Source organism: Furipterus horrens, unplaced genomic scaffold, assembly GCF_987537825.1.
Source record: "Furipterus horrens unplaced genomic scaffold, mFurHor1.1.pri manual_scaffold_3, whole genome shotgun sequence".
Classification (NCBI taxonomy): domain Eukaryota; kingdom Metazoa; phylum Chordata; class Mammalia; order Chiroptera; family Furipteridae; genus Furipterus; species Furipterus horrens.
The window spans coordinates 41394905-41415575 of NW_028327173.1; the positions used below are offsets into that span (position 1 = coordinate 41394905).

Below are 20671 nucleotides of genomic sequence, written 5' to 3' on the forward strand. Positions count from 1 at the left end.
TGAATTTTAAACTATTATAGAACTCACTGACCTCAAGAATTAAAAAAATAAAGGCTAAAGTATTTTGGATAGCTATTCCAAAAAGCTGAATCTTATGGATATTCTTAAACAAGAATAACTGAAATAGAAAAAAAGAGCTTAACTGTATAGTTAAAAATGTTAGATTGAGAAATCAAAACCAAGCAGTCTAAGGCCTTTCTAGCAAAACACCATGCTCCTTCTCTGTAAAGGTTGCCAGCGAATTGAGGATTTTTTTGGTTTGTTTTTGCCTTATAAACCTACATGAAATTGAACAGAAACCAGAAAAGTGAATAGCAAGATAAAATACAAGAGAAAATATGTTCTTCTACTAAATGGCCATTTGCCAAACAGTAGAAGAGATGTAGATATACCTTACTTAGCAGCGTAAGGAGTAACTTGGAGAAATCACTTAGTGAGAGAGGTGACTGCTTACCATGGACTGAAGACGCTGGGCAAGTTGGTATGCCTCTACTGTATCTTTTCTGTCTCTGATCCGTACTTTATCAACTGGATGTGGCCTGTTATATACAGCCTGTTCTATTGGAATTCAGGAAAAACAAAATAATCTATAGTTTTTTATGAATTCATTTGCTAAATACAAAGACACATCTACACTGACTATATATTGTGAGCCAACAATTTCTAAGTGTCTTTATACCAGAGCTTCTACGATTCTATCCTGTTTCACAATCACACATTTTATGTGCCGCTTAGTTCTCACATAAAATTCTATTATTTATTATAAGGAAATTTCAATAAAATGTGACATCTAGGAAATGGGTAATTTGTTTAATTTTGATTAACTCCACTTTTGCTAACTTTAGAAGTCTAATACAGAAAATGAATTCATTTTTCTTTTAGTGGCTAAGGAAGTTACGACACCTTTTCGGAAAAGCCAGTCCCAATATACAATGCTTTGGGCAAACAAAGAATAAAACAAAGACCTCAGGGCAGACTGTAAACTCTATCTACCTCTATATAAAATAAAATCATCTCTGACAGGAAGTTGTATGGTTACTCGTCTTTTCATAGACATAAACTGCAGAATACTATTCTCAAACCATGGGTTGCAAGGTTCTAATTACCTTATCACTTTGCAACTATGGAATTACCTTTCTTCAAAAGGTTTGTGTCATGCTAATAGAAGGGTAGAATACATTTAAAAATATACATATTCATCAACTTTTATATTTGAGAAAACTAGAGTGAAAAAACTTTCTTCTGTGAAAAATGTTTTGGCACTTTTATTACATTCAATCGTAGAGGCTCATAAATTATTTCCTTTATTTAAACACTGCTAGACAGTATTTCTAGTATGAATACAGTATTTGCAAATTAAATGGGCTATTAGATTTTTCATAAGTTTTATTTTTACTTGACAAAGAATTGCATTCTTAAATTATTTCTACTACTTAAGACTGCATATTTTTCCTTTAAAATTACACCACTAATTTTCACTGTAGGCAGGTCAAAGGGAAATATAGTTTAATCAACAAAATCTGTTTTACAGCAAAATCTTAGTACATTTACTCCAAAATGTTATAGAATCTCTCTGAATCTCTCTCTATATATACCTAAGTCACCTGAATTCTAACCACTGAAGAAATTAATGGGTGCCGTAAGAATAAAAAATGTCAGGTAAAAGATGTTGTTGGGTTTTTATTTTTACCACATCCAAAATTGATTGCTCCTATCAATTCGAGGTATGTATGAATCCGTCCAATACAATTAACATCCCCACAGTTCTTCAGGCCAGGACGTACTGAGGTCTTATTTAAGTATTTCGGTTTGCATATCTCCCTAATTAAGAGATGGAAGTACAATTATTTTGGATAAATAAAAACACGAAAAAAAAAGATTTCTGGGAAAAACTTAATATTTTAAATATCTTAAAAATTCACCCCCTCTCAATATGTAAATGTGTAGTAAATACAATACTAATACATAATACTCAAGTGTACTTTTTTTCTGAAATAAAATCTTTAAATGATACAATAACTTACAAGAATAGTGCAATTTTACAAGTATTATTTCTTCCCCAATATTAAATTCAATAAATTCCAGTTATCCCAGGACTTTTAATTTAGAAGCTTAATCTACAGATCAAAATTCAAGCCTGAATCTCTGAATAAAAAGGGCACTTTGATAACATATTGAAAGTATTTAGTATTAGACTTTTCGAATTTTTAATATATCACTTAGGTTCATCTACTTTTACTTTGTTGGACAGTATCCATTCATTGTAAACTACATTATAAATACTTAAAAGTTTTATATTTGTTTTTAATCATAATGCCAATAAATATTAAGTGCTTACTCTAGGTAGAAAATAGAAATAGACAGGGGTGGGCAGGGGCAGGGGAGAGCAATGGAGGAAAAATTGGGATAACTGTAATTGAACAACAATAAAATAAAATAAAATGAAGAAAACAGAAATAGATATCATAGGGGATCCCAAAGGAATCAAGAAACACCCAAAGGTTATGAAAGAAATAAAGAGGTTTATATAATATAACACATATTTACTGGATATATTTAATGTACCGTGCTAGACGGTACAATATAAAGTTTAAGAGTAATAGAAAACAATAATTACTATGTGCTTATGCCAGATGCTATACCAAAAGTTACACATCCTTAATCCTCACAATTATACTCAATTTTATTATTCTCATTTTAGTGATGAGAAACAAAAAGGTCAGAGAAATTAAAGCACTTTAAGGAAGTGACGGGATGTAAACAGATTACAAACTAAGTATTCAGATACATCATATAACATAGGTATTTCTTATTCAATCTTTATTTTAGCCTACAAATATTTATTTGTATCCTCCGCATCAGGCATTGTTTTAGGCACTAAGGATATGGAGATGAATAGTATAAAGTTCCTGATCTTATATTCTGATGGGGAAATAGAATCAATAAATTAATGAATAACATCTATTATACTGTCAGGTAGCAATAAATGCTAGGAAGAGGGTAAGTGGATACAGTAAGACAAATAAGCATAGGCATTTTAAATAGGATGTTTAGGGAAGACTTTTCTAAGCAGAAACCAAATTTGAAATCATAAATTCTACAGAACCTCAGGGAAAGTAAAAATAATTGTGATGTGGGAGGGTTTTAAAAGTTACATTGAAAAGCTGAGATTTCAACCCTGGCTGGTGTGGCTCAGTGGACTGAGCGTCAGCCTGCGAACCAAGTGTCACTGGTTCGATTCCCAGTCAGGGCACATAATGAGGTTGTACATCAGGTCCCCAGTTGGGGGCGTGAGTGAGAGGCAACCACACAGTGATGTTTCTCTCCCTCTCCTCCTTTCCCCTCTCTCTAAAAAATAAACAAACAATTTTTTAAAAATATAAATAAAAGAGCCAAACTCTTAAAAAAAAAAAGTTGAGATTTCAAATGTTATGAAAGAAAACGACAAACTGCACAAATGAAGGCAAGGAAGCAGAAATAAGCATGATATAACTGACTACTAAACCACTGTAAGAGTTTAAAGACTGAATTAAAGTCATTGACGATTATCCAAATCAAAAGGCTTTAAGCAGAACTTAGTAATCTAGTACAGTGCTGAACAAATGGTAAGGACTCACAAAATATCTGTTCACTATATAATGATGACTCATTCATTCAATCCTTTCTCCCTAACAAATAAAGTGCCTTCTATATCCAAGTATTGTTCTAAGCATTAAGGATTTAACAATAAACAGACAAAACAAACAAACAAACAAAGAAAAAAACCCTACTTTAATGGAGACTGCATTTTCATTGGGGAATCAACGGAGAGACAATACAAAAATAAAAATATATTTTCAGTGGTAATAAGTTCTATTAAAATAAATTAAAGACAGGGTAAAAGAATGAGAGAAAGGAGAAACGTGAGCTATTTTAGACAGAGTGGTCAGAGAAGGCCTCTAATTTCCCTTGAGCAGAGGAAGCAAGATTCACCAAGATCTAGAGGGGAAAGCATCTAAGGCAGAATGAAAAGTCTAGGTCAAGGTTCTGAGTTGCGAGTGTAAAAATGAGTCAAGACTATACAGACTCTGGAAATCACCTTCACCTAAAGTGACCTGTAACAAGTCCTTTTACTCTCTGAAACTAATTTCCTCATCTGTAAACATAAGGACAGGTTGTCAAGAGAATTGGAGATGATTTATATTCAATGCATGGCATCTGGTAGGCATTCAATAATGGTATTGGTTATTATTTTTATTAAATGCCCCTAAACAGGAAGTTGATTGCAAGTGCTTTTATGAAAAGGATCTTTTAGCTTACAAATATATCTAGCAGGCCTCTTTATATATTTAAAACACTAACTTCTCCTTCCATTTTTTAAACACCAACTCCAGTCCCAATTCGCTCTCTTCTATTTCTGAAGAGAACATTACAGTTCCTGTTCAAAATATTTCTTTTTGCTTTTTAACCTGTTGAAACAGCAACACTTAACTGGTTTTATGAACTAAGGCAAATGACATTAGGAAACTACTGCTATATAATTTATACTATCTATATAAATTATTCTGCCTCATAGAATCCAAAATTCAAAATAACATATGAAATTTGATTAAAGTAACAGTAAATACTCACTGATGATTGATAATAGTCCTTCAATTTGGGCCATTCACCCTCTTATTTCCAAAATCAAAGTTAGATACCAGAAGACATCCTATTTAATTCATCTGTTTTAATAGTGTGACTTGGATAATAATATAAAATAATGGAGTGATTAATTATAGAGTCAAGACTCGCACTGAAGTCTGTCAGTGGCTGGTTGTATAATCAAAGGCAAGTCCCTAAACCGCTCCTGACCTCAGGATCCAATAGAGAAAATACCACCTGCCTATTTTACAGGATTGTTGTGAGGAATCAGATGACACATAAAAGCTTTCTGTAAACTGTAAAGCACTATGCCAACGTTAGTTGTTCTTTATAAGTATTCTTTACTTTGATACCACCCTTACCCAGAACTTATACTTTTAGCAATCTCAACTGTCTGCAAAAACAAGCACAAAAATCCTTCTTTTAGAATATGGCTATCCTTAAAAGCCAAATCACTTAATATTTAGTGGGCGAAATGAAGGTTACTGATTTAGTAAACCTTTTTTTCCTTTGCTAATCTCCCTCGGTTACAGCAGAAGCCCTCTGTAAGGATGGCCCTACAACACCATCCTGAAGCAATAACAATTACGAATGTTTAATGATGCCTTAAACTATTATGAAAAATTCAAATTACTTTCAGAGCACTTAGGCTATTAAGGCAGAAACTTTTTTAGTTTGTTCCCCATCCCTCACTAAATACTTTAAGTAAAAGGTACAGACAATTTAGAGGGTAAACTTCATACATAAGAAAATTCCTGTTTGCTGATGAAGCTGCTTGAGGGAATGAACAGATTATGCCACAGGTTCAAAGTTGAAAGCATTTAAGGCACCTATTTGGGAGAATGGCATTCTAGCCACATTTAATGACACTATCTTTCTGTCACAGTTGTTTTCTTTCCTTGTACTTCAAAGTGCAGGAATAACTAGAAAACATGTTATCCCTCTTTTCCAGAACAGTACTGCTTTCTGTATCTTCCTACCACTGTTCTAAGAAAGTGCTTCTTACGGCAATCTATCCCTTTCCTTTTTAGGCCCAAACACTCGTAATGAACAAATAGATGGATTAAGAGCTATGATGACAAGGTTTACCAAAGCTTTCCAAAAACGTTTCACTATGAGAAATTTTAAGTCTTGCCTATTGAAATATATTATGTTAAAGCTCTCTGGACCATTAGCATTGTAAAATACTAAATTCTGCATAAGCCCCAGTTAAATACCCTAGAGTGTCACAGGTTTTAAAACAGCACTATAATATAATTTTTCCTTACCACTGATCCAAAATGTAATTCCTAATTTTCAAATAGCGTTCTGGTGTTTTAGCTTGGCGCCCCTCAAAAAACTCAGGAATTGCTTGTTTTTCTTCTTCTTGAATAATATTTCTATCTATTTCTACTTCTTGCTCTGGTGGCTTAAGCTCTTCTTCCTCATGGTGCTCCTCCTCCATTTGGCAGTAGGAATGAAAAAGCATTTCATTATCACTCAAATCTTTCTGAACATCACAAGGCTCTGGCGAAGGTAAAAGCCTGGTATCATCTACTATTCCATTTCCATCATGCTTATCACAGCTTTTTATCAGTTTATTAGATTGCTGACCATTTACTTCAACTGATTTTTTGTCACTGGTGCTCTGTTTTTCAGTCCAAAATTTAATTCCTGAGCTTGAAAGTGTTTCCACCTCACCATGCTTTAAATCCTGAAGGTATTCTTTGGAAGATTTAGAAATGGCAACTTCCTGACTGTCAGAGGTGATAAATTCTCCTTGGGAGGTTTCATGACTTTTACTATTAGGTATGTCTAATAAGAGATCACTGCTCGGATTCTCCTTGGGTGCTTGAGAAGTCATCTCATCCGCCTCATCTGTGATGTCTACTTCTTCATCATCAGATAACTTCTCAATTTTTACAGCATTCAAGTTGGGATCAGCGCGTCCTCTTAAACTTGATGTTCTCCACACCTTTGTGCTTTCACCTTCACTTTTAATCTGAAGATCACTGCTGTTCTTCTGATTCGGTGTTTTCTTCTCTGGACCATCTAATTTTACCTTATTAAAAATCAAGATAAAACCCCATACATATTACAAATTTAAAATTTAATCACTGGCAGAAAAAGATAAATACAATGTTATTAAACTGAGTAAATGTCATTGGTATATTGTACCTTTATGTTATTTTTCTTTGAAGTGCTTACTACATTTTAAATGAGCAACTAATATTTTCTTCTTCCATTTAACTGTAGGAAATTAAGTAGAATAACATAATACCTATTTAATAGGAACACTCCCAACACTGTAGATATGATTTGAAATTTCTGAAGATAAGTATCTGTAAAGTACTTTTGGGGTATAAAATACTTTCAATATACACTTTGAATATTAAGACTTTAATGGCTGAATTAAAAACTACTTTTTCTTACTAATTATGATTTAAAATATTATTATTAACTAGAATAGTTATATTCTGCTTACCTTATTTTTAAAGTACTGTCTGGCATAGCTCTTCACTTGTAAAACAGTGCGACTTCCAATTAGCTTTGCAATTTTGGTCCACCTTCGGCCAAATTTAGCCTATATTATCAAAATGAAAAAGAAATTGTTTCTGTTGAACTTGTTAATATTCTAAACAACTGACATATTTATAAAAAAGCAAACTAAAAGAAAAATCCATCTTTATTTTCTAAAGCACAAAATGAAGCCTCATATATAGCTAAGACTTAAAAATCAAAGCCCACATTCTTCTTTTGGAATCTGGACTTATGAACACTGACCAAAGTGGTTTAGAAATTAGTTTTCTTTTCATAGCTAAATGGAAATACAGTATGCCCTCACTTATTGTGGGTATTATGTTCTAGACCTTCCCCCCACCACAATAGGTGAAAATCCACGAAGTAGGAACCTTACATTTTAGTATTTACATATATTTTCAGGCTTTATAAACCCCTCCCACACATTTATAAACCATTCCCAGTCCATTATTAACTTTTTCCACACTTTTATAACACTACTTATGTTCTTAAAACATATTCTACACTCTTAAACCTATGTAACTTTAACAACATATGTATATAGTACTGCAAAATCCCACGATATAGCGAAAACTCCGCGATAAATAATTAAATATAATATTTTTAAAAATCCCATGATACAGTGAGGCCACAATAAGTGAACAGCGATAGAGAGGGACTACTGTACACCACTTTTACATATTCCTAACTGTATGTATTCACATGATGATATTCCGAATTGTAAGAAAATATTATCTTAAGGTAATTTTTTTAAGAGTATCTGAAAGGGAGGCAGGTTGCTTTTCCATTTATGCAATTAACTGAATATGTTCTGACACTAATTTAAAAATACATTTTTACCCAAATTGTATCTGTTACAATATCCATTATATGTACCATAGCAGATACTATAACTCTACACAAATATCACACTGAACTGACTTAGAAGAGTGCACCACATTGCCCTGACTAGTGTGCCTTACTTAGTTGGCTGGAGCATCGTCCCATAAACCAAAAGGTGGTGGGTTCTGTTCCCCACCGGGTCCAGGAACATGCCTAGATTGCAGGCTTGGTTCCTGGTCGGGGCTTGTAGGAGAGGCATTTGATTGATTTTGTTTTTTTTTCCTCTCATACCACTCTCCCTCCCTTCCCCACTTCCTAAAATCAATAAGCATGTCCTCAGGCGAGGATAAAAAAATTTTTTTAAAGTGATTAACAAATGAGGTGACCTGCAACCAACACTTCCCTATGCCCCTCCCTCTACTGTTGAAGGCTATCTACCTGCTAACACTGAAACTGTGATGAGAAAAAAACTAAGAATTTGCGGGAGTTCTGGCGTGCTGTGAAATACAGGAAGGAATAAATATACTTATAAAGCTAAAAGGGATTTTTAGGTATTAAGTTTATCCTTTGATACATAAATAAATCTCCGTTATAGTATCTCTAACCCAAGATATGCTCTAGTTCTCAAAGCAGCTCAATAATTCTCATTTTTAAGAATTCTTAAAGCTATGAAAAACAAAAAAACCCTGCTACAACTCAGGGAAGTTGATCTCAGAGCAGATTTACAGGACAGGCAGTTATAACTTATGGTAGCAAGTCAAAGATCTGACCCAAATGATAAGCCTTAATTTATAAAATTATTTCTGGTATTCATTAGAAAATCTGATATATGGATAATTTCTTAAAACTGAAAGTACTTCTGGGAAAGTTGCTAGCAAGTATACATTAATTATTTATATTGCTCTTAACTAACACCTAGCAGAGATCCACTTATTGAAGAACTAGGTATGTTTATTGTGAGATAAAGTCAAACAGGTAACTTGGCAGCATGGAATACTTAGAGACAGGAAAGATCCTGATAAAGCGTGCCCAGTGGAGACTGTGAGGACTTGAGCACTATGAAACTTAGGAGGGAACACTAAGAAGAGGAGCAAAGAAAACATTCATCAATATTAAAACAGAGCAAAGGGAGAGCCCTATGCCCAAGAAAGAGAAGGAAAAATCTTCCTTCATTATTCAGTACCACATAATTCCCTTCTCTCACACCTGAGAAAATCAATCTATAAGCAGACTACATCAAAAGGTCAAAAAGGCTGAAATACAACCAACAGTTTCATGTATTTTTGTGGGAAAACATTCTTAAGTTTATGTATATAAATAGATATCTATGTATATAAATTAATACACATTTGCTTATACAGGGATGTCTCTGAAAGGATACACAAAAGAGATGAAAATGGTTGCCTCAGGAATAGAGAACTAAAGGCTGAGAAAAGTTAGACTTAACACTACTTTAGGTTCCCTTTGAATTTTCAACCATGCAGATGTAGCTCCTTTAACCACTACCAATGTCAACAATAATAACCTAAAAATTCACAATCCACTTGCATTGATGTGTATTGATAAGGTCTTTGGTAAGGGTTAAGACACTGAAGTTGTCAGCAATCTTAAATAAATGGCTGGCTAATTAAAAGTTAATTATGTAAATGATAATCATGCAACAGACTGAAATACCAATATAAAAAACATAAAAGCACAGGAGAAAACCCTCTGGAAGAGATAAAACCCACAAGATAGTTGTAGTATTTATATAAAAAAATCACAGAATATATAAATGCCATGGTAATGTCATGACTAAATATAAAAACACACACATTTTACTTCCTATCATCTGTAAAAACATTAATATTTCAATTAGCATTCATGAATCCTACAAAATTATACAAATATTCTATATGTGTAATGTATACATAATTTCAAAATTAATTTAGTATAATACTGGGTAATACATATCTTAAAGAAAAAGATATAACCTATTCCCAATAGTTAAAAAAAATTCTGAATATTTTATTAAGTTTCTTCATATTAAGGAGTATTTTCATAATTAGAAATTGGTGTGCATATTTTTATGTTATGTAATAGACATTTATGTAGATCTCAGTGAAAGTCATGTCAAAGAAATGTTCTGTCTTCAAGTACATTCGCTAAAATATTTAGATTGTATGCACAATACCAAATATCTGAATAAAAAAGAACTCAACCCAGACAGTTCCAACTACACATTTGTTTTTTCCAAAAGAAAATATTAGGGGAGAGGTAAGATGGCGGAGGAGTGAGGAGAGGTTGCGGTTTTAGGCTCCGGAGACCCGTCTACAGTTTGGTCTAATTGCAGACAGAACATCTCAGTGAGCAGCTGGACATTGGCGGGAGTTGAGCCAAGGCACTGCTGGATTAGAGAAAATCCACCTGGGAACAACCTGTTTAGTGAGGATAGCGGAGAAAAAGGGGACGAAACGGGATTCCTGACTGGGGCGGCTGCCCGAGCTGTGGCGGGAAGCACACAAAGGATTTTTGGCGACCACAGGCTACCCCAGAGAGGAGTCAGGCGGAGAGCGGATCTCTGCCCGCTGGCAGAGACGGGACTCGACCAAGTGGCATTGGCGCTGAAGGACAGGAGACAGCGTGCTACCGGGCAAGTGAGAACATAATTCTCCTTTATATTTTTCTCTAGTGGATGGTGGAGACGGGAGGAAAGTTTGGGTGGGGTAGGCCGTTCTGGAGGAGCCCAGGCGCAGGGGCGCGCTAATCCACTCCTCAACCCTACCATTGGGTCGCGGGGGCGCACATAGGGAAGTGCTCTCATTCACTGGCCCAGGTGCGCGGGGCCGTGAGTCCAGGCGTCCCTCGGACATTCCCCAACGGACATAAGATCAGTGCCCCAACGGGCACAGGGAGGGCCCACTGAACACGCAGAGGACTGTGCACAGACACCCCTAGACAGCTCCCGTGGGCGTAGGGCCCCAGGCCGGAAAGCAGACCACTAGCGCAGGCTCTGTTTGTGCCCGCCCAGACGGGTGAGGGAAGGCGGGCGGCTGCAGCACGGGAACAGCGAGAGGCGGCGACCCACGGACGCTCGATTCCACTGAGCGCAAGTGTCCCTGGCCCTGCCCTAAGAGGCGAGAGACCAACTCCCGGAGCTCGGCTCAGCGGGACTGAGGGCACGGGGCAGCGTGCGAGCGTGAAAGCACCTCAGCCCGGGGTCAGTGGGAGCTCTCTGGCCGCCTGTGCGGGCAGGGTCACCTTGGCGCAAACGGGGAACCGCCGCGGCCCAGCGAAAGAAGGAGCCAATCCCGGGGAAAGCGCTCGGGCCGTCCGCGCGGGCAGGGTCACCTCGGCGCGAACGGGGAACTGCCGCGCCCCAGCGAAAGAAGGAGCCAATCCCGGGGAAAGCGCTCGGGCCGTCCGCGCGGGCAGGGTCACCTCGGCGCGAACGGGGAACTGCCGCGCCCCAGCGAAAGAAGGAGCCAATCCCGGGGAAAGCGCTCGGGCCGCCCGCGCGGACAGAGACACCTTGGCACGAACGGGGAACCACCGCGGCCCGGCAGCAGTGGGCTCCAACCACGGGGCAAACTCTCGGGCCGTCAGAGCGCGCAGGGGCTTACGCGCAAGGGCACCTCAACTGGCTACAGCGGGCAGCAAGGTAGCGCGCCGCGCCGGCAATCGCGGGCGCGCACCATAGCGGCAACCGGGTGCGCACACCAGTCCGGCAAAAGAACAAGAACCTCTGACCTGCCACACTAGACCAGCTGCGGACCCAGAAAAAGAAGGCAACACACCAAGGCTAAAACGCAGTAAAAACATCGTTTTTTTTTTTTCTCCAAATTTTTTCTCCCAAATTTTTCTCCCTTGTTCTTTCTTTCTTCTTAATAATTTCTTTTCTTTCCTTCTTTCTTTATTCTTTTCCTGGGGTTTTTTTTGGGGGGGGTTTTGGGGGGTATATATATATATATATATATATATATTTTTTTTTGGTTCAATTTTTTTTTTTCTCTCTCTTTTTTCTTTCTTCTGTATTCTTTCTTTTCTATCTTTCTTTGTTCCTTTCTTGCTAAACTTTTGGGGTTTTTTGGGGGGGGTTGTGGTAAATTTTTTATTTTCTTCTCTTTCTCTCTTTCTTCTTTTCTTTCTCCTATTTTCTTGGGGGATTTTTTGGGGGAGTGTTTTTCCTCCACCTCTTCCAATAATAACAAACTTTATCTCTAACGTGTTGCATATAACCTCTCCTTCTCATCCTTTCTCTTTAATAGTGGTTTATTCGTTTGTGTGTCTAGCTTAGCCCCCCTATTACTTTAAATAATACAATATAATTACTATATAAACCCAAATACAATACAATCCCACTTTCTTACTATACTAAGTATTTTTCTATCCTTTTCTTCTATTTTTCTTAACATACAATGTAAATATTACTAACTGGCTTGCACAGTCTCAACTATTATTAATCTATCAACCCCTCTATCAAAAATTATATTTTTCCTCCCCAAAAACAACTCGTATCTATTCTTCTTATAGTATAAAAGCTCAAATCTCTTTACATTTATATTAATACGGGCTAGTTGGCTAACGATAGCAGGATAGAGTGGGGGATACTTTCTGAGGGTGTGGGTCTCCTGCCTGGGCTGTGTGTTTATGTCTTTAACAGCATATCCACAAAAGAACTCAAGACAAAGCAGATAGAGTGACTCTCAACCAAGTAGCCAGAAGGAAGATCCTATCAAAGAACATCTGAAATATAACCGAACAGCATAAACAAACGACATAAAGGGTAACTTAAGACCATCAGGCTCAGGATATCAAAGAGACTGCACCACTGAAACTCCCAGACCTTCAATAAAGAATATTACACCACAAAGGAGGGAAGTCAAAGCAGACTACCCCCCCAATAAATAAATATATAAATAAATAAATAAATAAATAAATAAAAACAAAAAGAATCCAACATGGTAAGACGCAAAAATAACCCCTCAATGAAAAGAAAAGAGGAATCCTCAGAAAGAGAGATAGACGAAATAGACATAGCCCAAATGTCAGACATGGAATTCAAAACAATGGTGGTAAAGAAGCTCAATATACTCGACATCCTTAAAATCAACTATGACAACCTTCAAGGAAGTTACCAGCAGCTCCAAGAAAATTACAGGGAACTGGCAGAGAACTACACCAGCATAAAAAAAGACATAGAAATCGTTAACAAGAACCAGGAAGAACTTAAGAATACAATCTCTGAACTGAAAAACACAGTAGAATCAGTCAAAAGCAGACTAAACGAAGCAGAAGATCGGATTAGTGAGTTAGAAGATAATGTAGAGAAAAACTCCCAGACAATACAGCAAAATGAAAAACGATTGAAAAAATATGAACAAGATGTAAGGGAATTACAGGATAGCATTAGGAAAAATAATTTAAGGATCATCGGAATACGAGAGGAAGAAGAAAAGGAACATGGAATTGAAAATCTGATAGGAGAAATAGTGACAGAAAATTTTCCGAACCTGATGAGAGGAAAAGCTATGCAAGTCCAAGAAGCACTGAGAGTTCCAATCAAGAGGAACCCCCAAAAACCCACTCCAAGGCACATCATAGTTAAAATGGCAACATTCCAAGACAAAGAGAGAATCCTAAAAGCAGCAAGAGAAAAGCAGCAAATAACATACAAGGGAGCTCCGATAAGGCTATCAACTGATTTCTCAACAGAAACATTACAAGCCAGAAGGGAATGGTCAAAAATATTTCAAGCAATGAAAAACAAAGGCCTACAACCAAGAATACTCTACCCAGCAAGGCTCTCATTCAAAATAGAAGGTGAAATAAGGAGTTTCTCAGACAAAGGAAGACTGAAAGAATACATCTCCACCAAACCAGCATTGCAAGAGATGCTAAAGGGACTGTTCTAGGAAAAAACAAGAGAGGAGAGGAACAGAGGTACAAAGGGAAATGAATAAATACACGTCAATAATAACCTTAAATGTAAATGGATTAAATGCTCCAATTAAAAGACATAGGGTAACGGAATGGATAAGAAAACAGGACCCACATATTTGCTGTCTACAAGAAACACACCTCAAAACAAAAGATTTACACAGACTGAAAGTAAAGGGATATAAAAAAATATTCCAAGCAAACGGACCGGAAAAAAAAGCCGGGGTAGCAGTTCTCATATCAGACAAAATGGATTTCAAAGCAAGGACAATAAAAAGAGACAAAGAAGGACATTTCATAATACTTAAAGGAACAATCCATCAAGAAGATATGACTTTGATAAACATATATGCACCCAACATAGGAGCACCCAAATACATAAAGCAAATACTAGAAGACCACAAAAAGGATATCAACAACAACACACTCATAGTAGGGGACTTCAACACTCCATTATCAACAATAGACAGATCATCAAAGCAAAGAAACACCAAGGATATACAGGCATTGAACAACACACTAAACCACATGGATCTAACTGATATATATAGAACTTTTCACCCCAAAGAAGCAAAATATACATTCTTTTCAAGTGCACATGGGACATTTTCAAAGATAGACCACATGATAGGTCACAAAACAAGCCTCAACAAATTCAAGAAAATTGAAATCATATCAAGCATCTTTTCAGATCACAATGCCTTGAAACTAGAAATCAACCTCAGAGGAAAAAATCAAAGACACCCAAACTCATGGAGATTGAATAACATGCTATTAAATAATGAATGGGCTAACAATGACATCAAAGAAGCAATCAAGAAATTTCTAGAAACTAATGATAATGAGCACACAACAACCCAAAACCTGTGGGACACAGCAAAAGCAGTCCTGAGAGGGAAGTTTATAGCAATACAGGCATATCTGAAAAGGCTAGAAGAATCTCAAATAAAAAACCTAACCACAATGCTACAAGAACTAGAACAACAACAACAAACAAAGCCTAGGGCAAGAAGAAGGAATGAAATCATCAAGATCAGAGCAGAACTAAATGACATAGAGACTAAACAAACAATCCAAAAGATCAACGAAACTAGGAGCTGGTTCTTCGAAAAAATCAACAAAATCGACAAGCCTCTAGCCAGTCTAATCAAGAAAAAAAGAGAGAAGACACAAATAAACAAAATCAGAAATGAAAGAGGAGAAATCACGACTGATACCTCAGAAATACAAATGATAGTTAGAAATTACTTCAGACAACTGTATGACAAGAAATTTGACAATCTAGAAGAAATGGACAAATTTCTAGAAACATACAACCTTCCAAAACTGAATCAAGAAGAAGTGGAAAGTCTCAACAGACCAATAACAAAGAAGGAAATTGAAACAGTAATCCAAAATCTCCCGGCACACAAAAGCCCTGGACCGGATGGCTTCACAGGCGAATTCTACAAAACATTCAGGGAAGAACTAACTCCTATCCTCCTCAAACTGTTCCAAAAAATCCAAGAAGAAGGGAAAATCCCAAACTCTTTCTATGAAGCCAGTATTATCCTAATCCCCAAACCAGGTCAAGACACAACAAAGAAAGAAAACTACAGGCCAATATCACTGATGAACATCGATGCTAAAATCCTCAATAAAATATTGGCAAACAGGATCCAGCAACACATCAAAAAGATCATACATCATGATCAAGTGGGCTTCATTCCAGGGATGCAAGGATGGTTTAATATTCGCAAATCAATAAATATAATACATCACCTAAACAGAATGAAAGACAAAAATCACATGATCATATCAATAGATGCAGAAAAAGCATTTGATAAAGTTCAACACCCATTTATGATGAAAACACTCAGCAAAATGGGAATAAAGGGAGCATATCTTAACATAATTAAGGCTATATATGAGAAGCCTGAGGCCAACATCATACTCAATGGACAAAAACTGAAAGCATTCCCCCTGAACTCAGGAACGAGACAAGGTTGTCCACTCTCTCCACTCCTTTTCAACATAGTGTTGGAAGTCCTAGCCACAGCAATCAGACAAGAAAAAGAAATAAAAGGAATCCAAATTGGGAAAGAGGAAGTGAAACTTTCATTATATGCAGATGATATGATAGTATACCTAGAAAATCCTATAAACTCCACTAAAAGACTACTCAATATAATAAGTGAATTTGGCAAAATCGCAGGGTACAAAATAAATATACAGAAATCCAAGGCATTTCTGTACACCAACAATAAAATAGCAGAGACAGAGACAAAAAAGAAAATACCATTTACTATAGCAACAAGAAAAATAAAGTACCTAGGAGTAAACTTAACCAAAGAGATAAAAGACCTGTACTCTGAAAATTACATAACATTGAAGAAAGAAATTAAGGAAGAAACAAATAAATGGAAGCAAATACCATGTTCTTGGATGGGAAGAATCAACATCATCAAAATGGCCATACTACCCAAAGCAATTTACAAATTCAATGCAATCCCTATTAAAATACCAATGACATATTTCACAGACCTAGAACAAATACTCCATAAATTCATATGGAACCAAAAAAGACCCCGAATAGCAAAAGCAATCTTGAGACAGAAGAACACAGCAGGAGGAATCACAACACCAGATATCAAACAATACTACAAAGCCACTGTAATCAAAACAGTATGGTACTGGCATAAGAACAGACATATAGATCAGTGGAACAGAATAGAGAGTCCAGAAATAAACCCAGGCCTCTATGGTCAACTAATCTTTGATAAAGGAGGAAGGAACATAAAATGGAGTGAGAAGAGCCTCTTTAACAAATGGTGCTGGGAGAACTGGATAGGGACCTGCAAAAAAATGAAACTAGACCACCAACTTACACCACACACGAGAATAAACTCAAGATGGATCAAAGACTTAAATGTAAGCCGTGACACCATAAAAGTCCTAGAGGAAAACATAGGCAAGAAAATATCAGATATCTCACGTAACAATCTCTTCACGGATACATCTCCTAAAGCAAGAGAAATAAAGGAAAAAATAAATAAATGGGATTACATCAAACTGAAGAGTTTCTGCTCAGCAAAAGAAAACAACAGCAAATTGAAAAGGAAACCAACCATATGGGAAAACATATTTGCCAATGACATCACAGACAGGGGACTGATATCCAAAATATATAAAGAGCTGATACGACTCAACATCAAGAAAACAAACAACCCAATTAAAAAATGGACAAGGGACCTGAACAAACACTTCTCCGAAGAGGACATACAGAAGGTCCATAGACACATGAAAAAATGCTCAACATCATTAGCCATCAGGGAGATGCAAATAAAAACCACAATGAGATACCACCTTACACCAGTCAGAATGGCCATCATCAACAAATCAACAAGCAACAAGTGCTGGCGAGGATGTGGAGAAACGGGAACCCTACTGCACTGTTGGTGGGAATGCAGACTGGTGCAACCACTATGGAGAACAGTATGGAATTACCTCAAAAGATTAAAAATGGAACTGCCTTTTGAACCAGCGACTCCACTACTAGGATTATACCCGAAGAATCTTGAAACACCAATTCAAAAGAACTTATGCACCCCTATGTTCATAGCAGCACTGTTTACAATAGCTAAGTGCTGGAAACAACCTAAGTGCCCATCTGTAGATGAGTGGATCAAAAAACTGTGGTACATTTACACAATGGAATACTATGTAGCAGAAAGAAAGAAGGAACTCCTACCATTTGCAACAACATGGATGGAACTAGAGAGGATTATGCTTAGTGAAATAAGCCAGGCAAAGAAAGAAAAATACCATATGATATCACCTAATACAGGAAACTAAAGAACAACACAGACAAAGGAACTAAATAGAACAAAAAGCAGAGTAGCAGTCAATAGGGGGGAGGGGAGAGGGAGAGAAGGGGGATAAGTAAGGGAAGGGTTTAATTAAAGAGCCTGTATGAAGGACTCATGGACATGGACAGCGGGGAGGGATATGATTGCGGGAGAGGGGGTGGGCTGGGTGGGGGAGAGAAATTGGGGGAAAAGGGGACAACTGTAATTGAAAAACCAAAAAAAAAAAAAAAAAAAAAAAAAAGAAAATATTAGATAACTAAATAATTTTGCCTTTTAATCCAGGTAGTTGGAGTCGTGTACAGAGACAGCTCGATCTGTGGGTTTTATTACTATTAAAAAAAGGGTAAAAACTACCCAAAATATTAATTCAAATCTATTTTAATAACTTAAAGGAGTTATATTTTCTTGTACTACACTACAAATAACATCACTCTAACTACAGAAAAACTATAGATATGATCTCTACAAATTAATTTAACCTTATAATTCTGTCAGTATTTGCTTCTAGAATTATTTTATTATAAATTAAAAATAGCTCTATTTACCAGCCCTTGTTCAAACAGCTCTTTTTCTTCTACCGTCCACTTTACTGAGGAACTGGCTGGTTTTGTAGGAGACTGTACCCTGAGGGGAAAAAAAGAAATTCCAAAAGAAATTTCAGAAATGGAACATCCCATATTTATGCACATAAAGGTTATAGATGGCTGTAAACTATATTCAATACTCTGTGTAAGAAAAGGAAGGAAGGAAGGAAGGAAGGAAGGAAGGAAGGAAGGAAGGAAGGAAGGAAGGAGGGAAGTGGGGAAGGGGGAAAGGGAGGGTGGAAAAGGGAGGGGAGGGGGAAGAGCCCCAAAGGACATAATCCTTGGGTATGAGTGAAGATAACACTAAAAGACATCAAAAAAAGTCGGTATGAAAACAATTAGAGTTCCTTTTACTGGACACAAAGCAGCAGACATTAATACATTTCCAAATCCCGAATGGCATGTAAAAGTTTCAACTGACTCCAGAAATATCTCTTTGATCCTTCACATTAGTCCATTTAAACATCAAGCCAGAAAAGTAAAAAAAACTATGGCATTACGTTAATTGTTTTTGAAATTGCAGTATCTTAAGAAATTAAAAGTGATGAAGCTCACTAATTTAAAGCAAACCATTAATCTCTTCATTAACTTCACTTTTTGTTGTTTATTCACCAAAATGTAAAAGCTAAAGTCCATTCAGTGCTAACTGTGAACTTTACCTTTTAAGGACCGATAAGCATGCAAGTTTATAAACACTAAATAAAATAGTTAATATTGGGTTGGCCCAAAAGTCTGCTAGGTATTTTCCGTATAATGGCTCTGGTAGTGCCTAGTTGTCTTTAACTTCATTGGAAACAATTCTGTTACAATTACATTGTGACAGCTGTCATATCAGCAGGGTGCATGTGGGGAAAAAAAAAAAAAATTGGTGGACTTTCCCGCAGCCATTTTAATTTTGAAGTGGAATAAAAGTCAGAACATTTTCAGCATGTTATGCTTTATCATTTCAAGAAAGGTAAAAAACACAACTAAAATGTATCAAAAGATTTGTGCAGTGTATGGAGAAGGTGTCAAAGTGGTTTGCAAGGTTCTTGGTACTACTGACATTTTGACCAAATAATTATTTGCTGTGGGAATGTCTTATGCACTGGAAAATGTTTAGCAGCATCCCTAGCCCTCAACCAATGGAAGCCAATAGTGAGATATCGTTGACATACTCAAAATATCCAAATCAGTAAAGTTACTGGTGCAAATAAAAAATGTGTCTTTTATTTTACGGAAAAACATAACAAATTTTTGGCCAACCCAATAATTTCTTTAATTTTGAAAGCTTCAAATTCAAATTTTGTTTAGTGTGACTGAAAATTAACTGCCAGGGCTATATGTATCAAATTAATTCTTAATATTTTAAATAGATTTTAAAACTTTCCCCACAAATCCATAAGACAGCATCTTTTCCATAATCTGATAGAACCAAAAGAAAAATTCTGGCAAATAACATCATAAAATTACCTTGGGGCATTCCAGTATGTGTACAGGAAATTTAGATTTTCATATTTTTGTATAACTCAAGATCAAGAGGGCTTTTTCAAAGGTCAACTATAATTTTTGTTTAACTTTCCTATAATTTTTAACTAATAAAGAAGGTTTTAAAGTAGAAAACGTTAAGTACATACATGATTTTTGTTTTCTGCAGACTGCGCCACATGACAAAAGAAAATAAGAAAGTGTGTGAAGTTTTAAAAAATATTACTCAGACTTTTAAAAGTATGATAAATTGATTTTTACCTCTTCATGTGTTTTTTATCATCTTCCTTTTCATCAAGCCAGAATTTTTCTGGAAGTGATTTTTTAGATAAATAATACCTGTGTAATTATTAAGGAAACTTAAAATAATAATAGTCATAATTATGTCACTTATCTAAAGTAAGCACTCATATACTCATGAAAGTCATACTCAAATCCTAGCTAAATCAATTCCTCTCAAAGCTCTTTTCAGATCTGTACAAATTTTGATATTATTTATACCTCACAGAGTTGTTATATGGACTAAATGTTACATGTAAAATCTTACAACATGGTGCCTGCATTTTATAAAATGTGTGCTACATAAATGCTAGTTTCTCTTACCTTCTCTTTTAGAAGTGGCTAAGAGAAGAAAGATCCTCAATGTTTTATTTAGTTCTTTTTTCCTAAAACATATGGCAAATGTAACAGATGAATTTGACTGGTGGCCCAGGGTAATTTAGGACAACCAATTGTTTTCATATTTCTCAAGGTAAGGGAAGAGTTGAGGGTTATTCTCTACCCTAATAAAAATAACAAGTACTACGTCAAATCTACCAGAAAGCCTTCCTTTCAAACTTCTTAAAACTGGGCTCTGCAATACTCTTAATCAGAAATATTCTTCACTAA

The 20671-nt window shown here is 36.2% G+C and overlaps 1 protein-coding gene across 2 annotated transcripts in view; it reads right to left on the bottom strand.

Moving 5' to 3' along the window:
• Nucleotides 1-20671, bottom strand: part of MYSM1 (Myb like, SWIRM and MPN domains 1) — a 44696-nt gene that overhangs the window by 14894 nt on the left and 9131 nt on the right. For both annotated transcript variants that reach the window (XM_090269541.1, XM_090269540.1), the window contains exons 4-9: nt 20045-20122; nt 18278-18356; nt 7088-7186; nt 5892-6664; nt 1691-1821; nt 455-558 (exon numbers count right to left, since the gene is read on the bottom strand). In XM_090269541.1, coding sequence (XP_090125667.1) covers nt 455-558; nt 1691-1821; nt 5892-6664; nt 7088-7186; nt 18278-18356; nt 20045-20122 — 1264 coding nt within the window. The remainder of the gene's footprint in view (nt 1-454; nt 559-1690; nt 1822-5891; nt 6665-7087; nt 7187-18277; nt 18357-20044; nt 20123-20671) is intronic.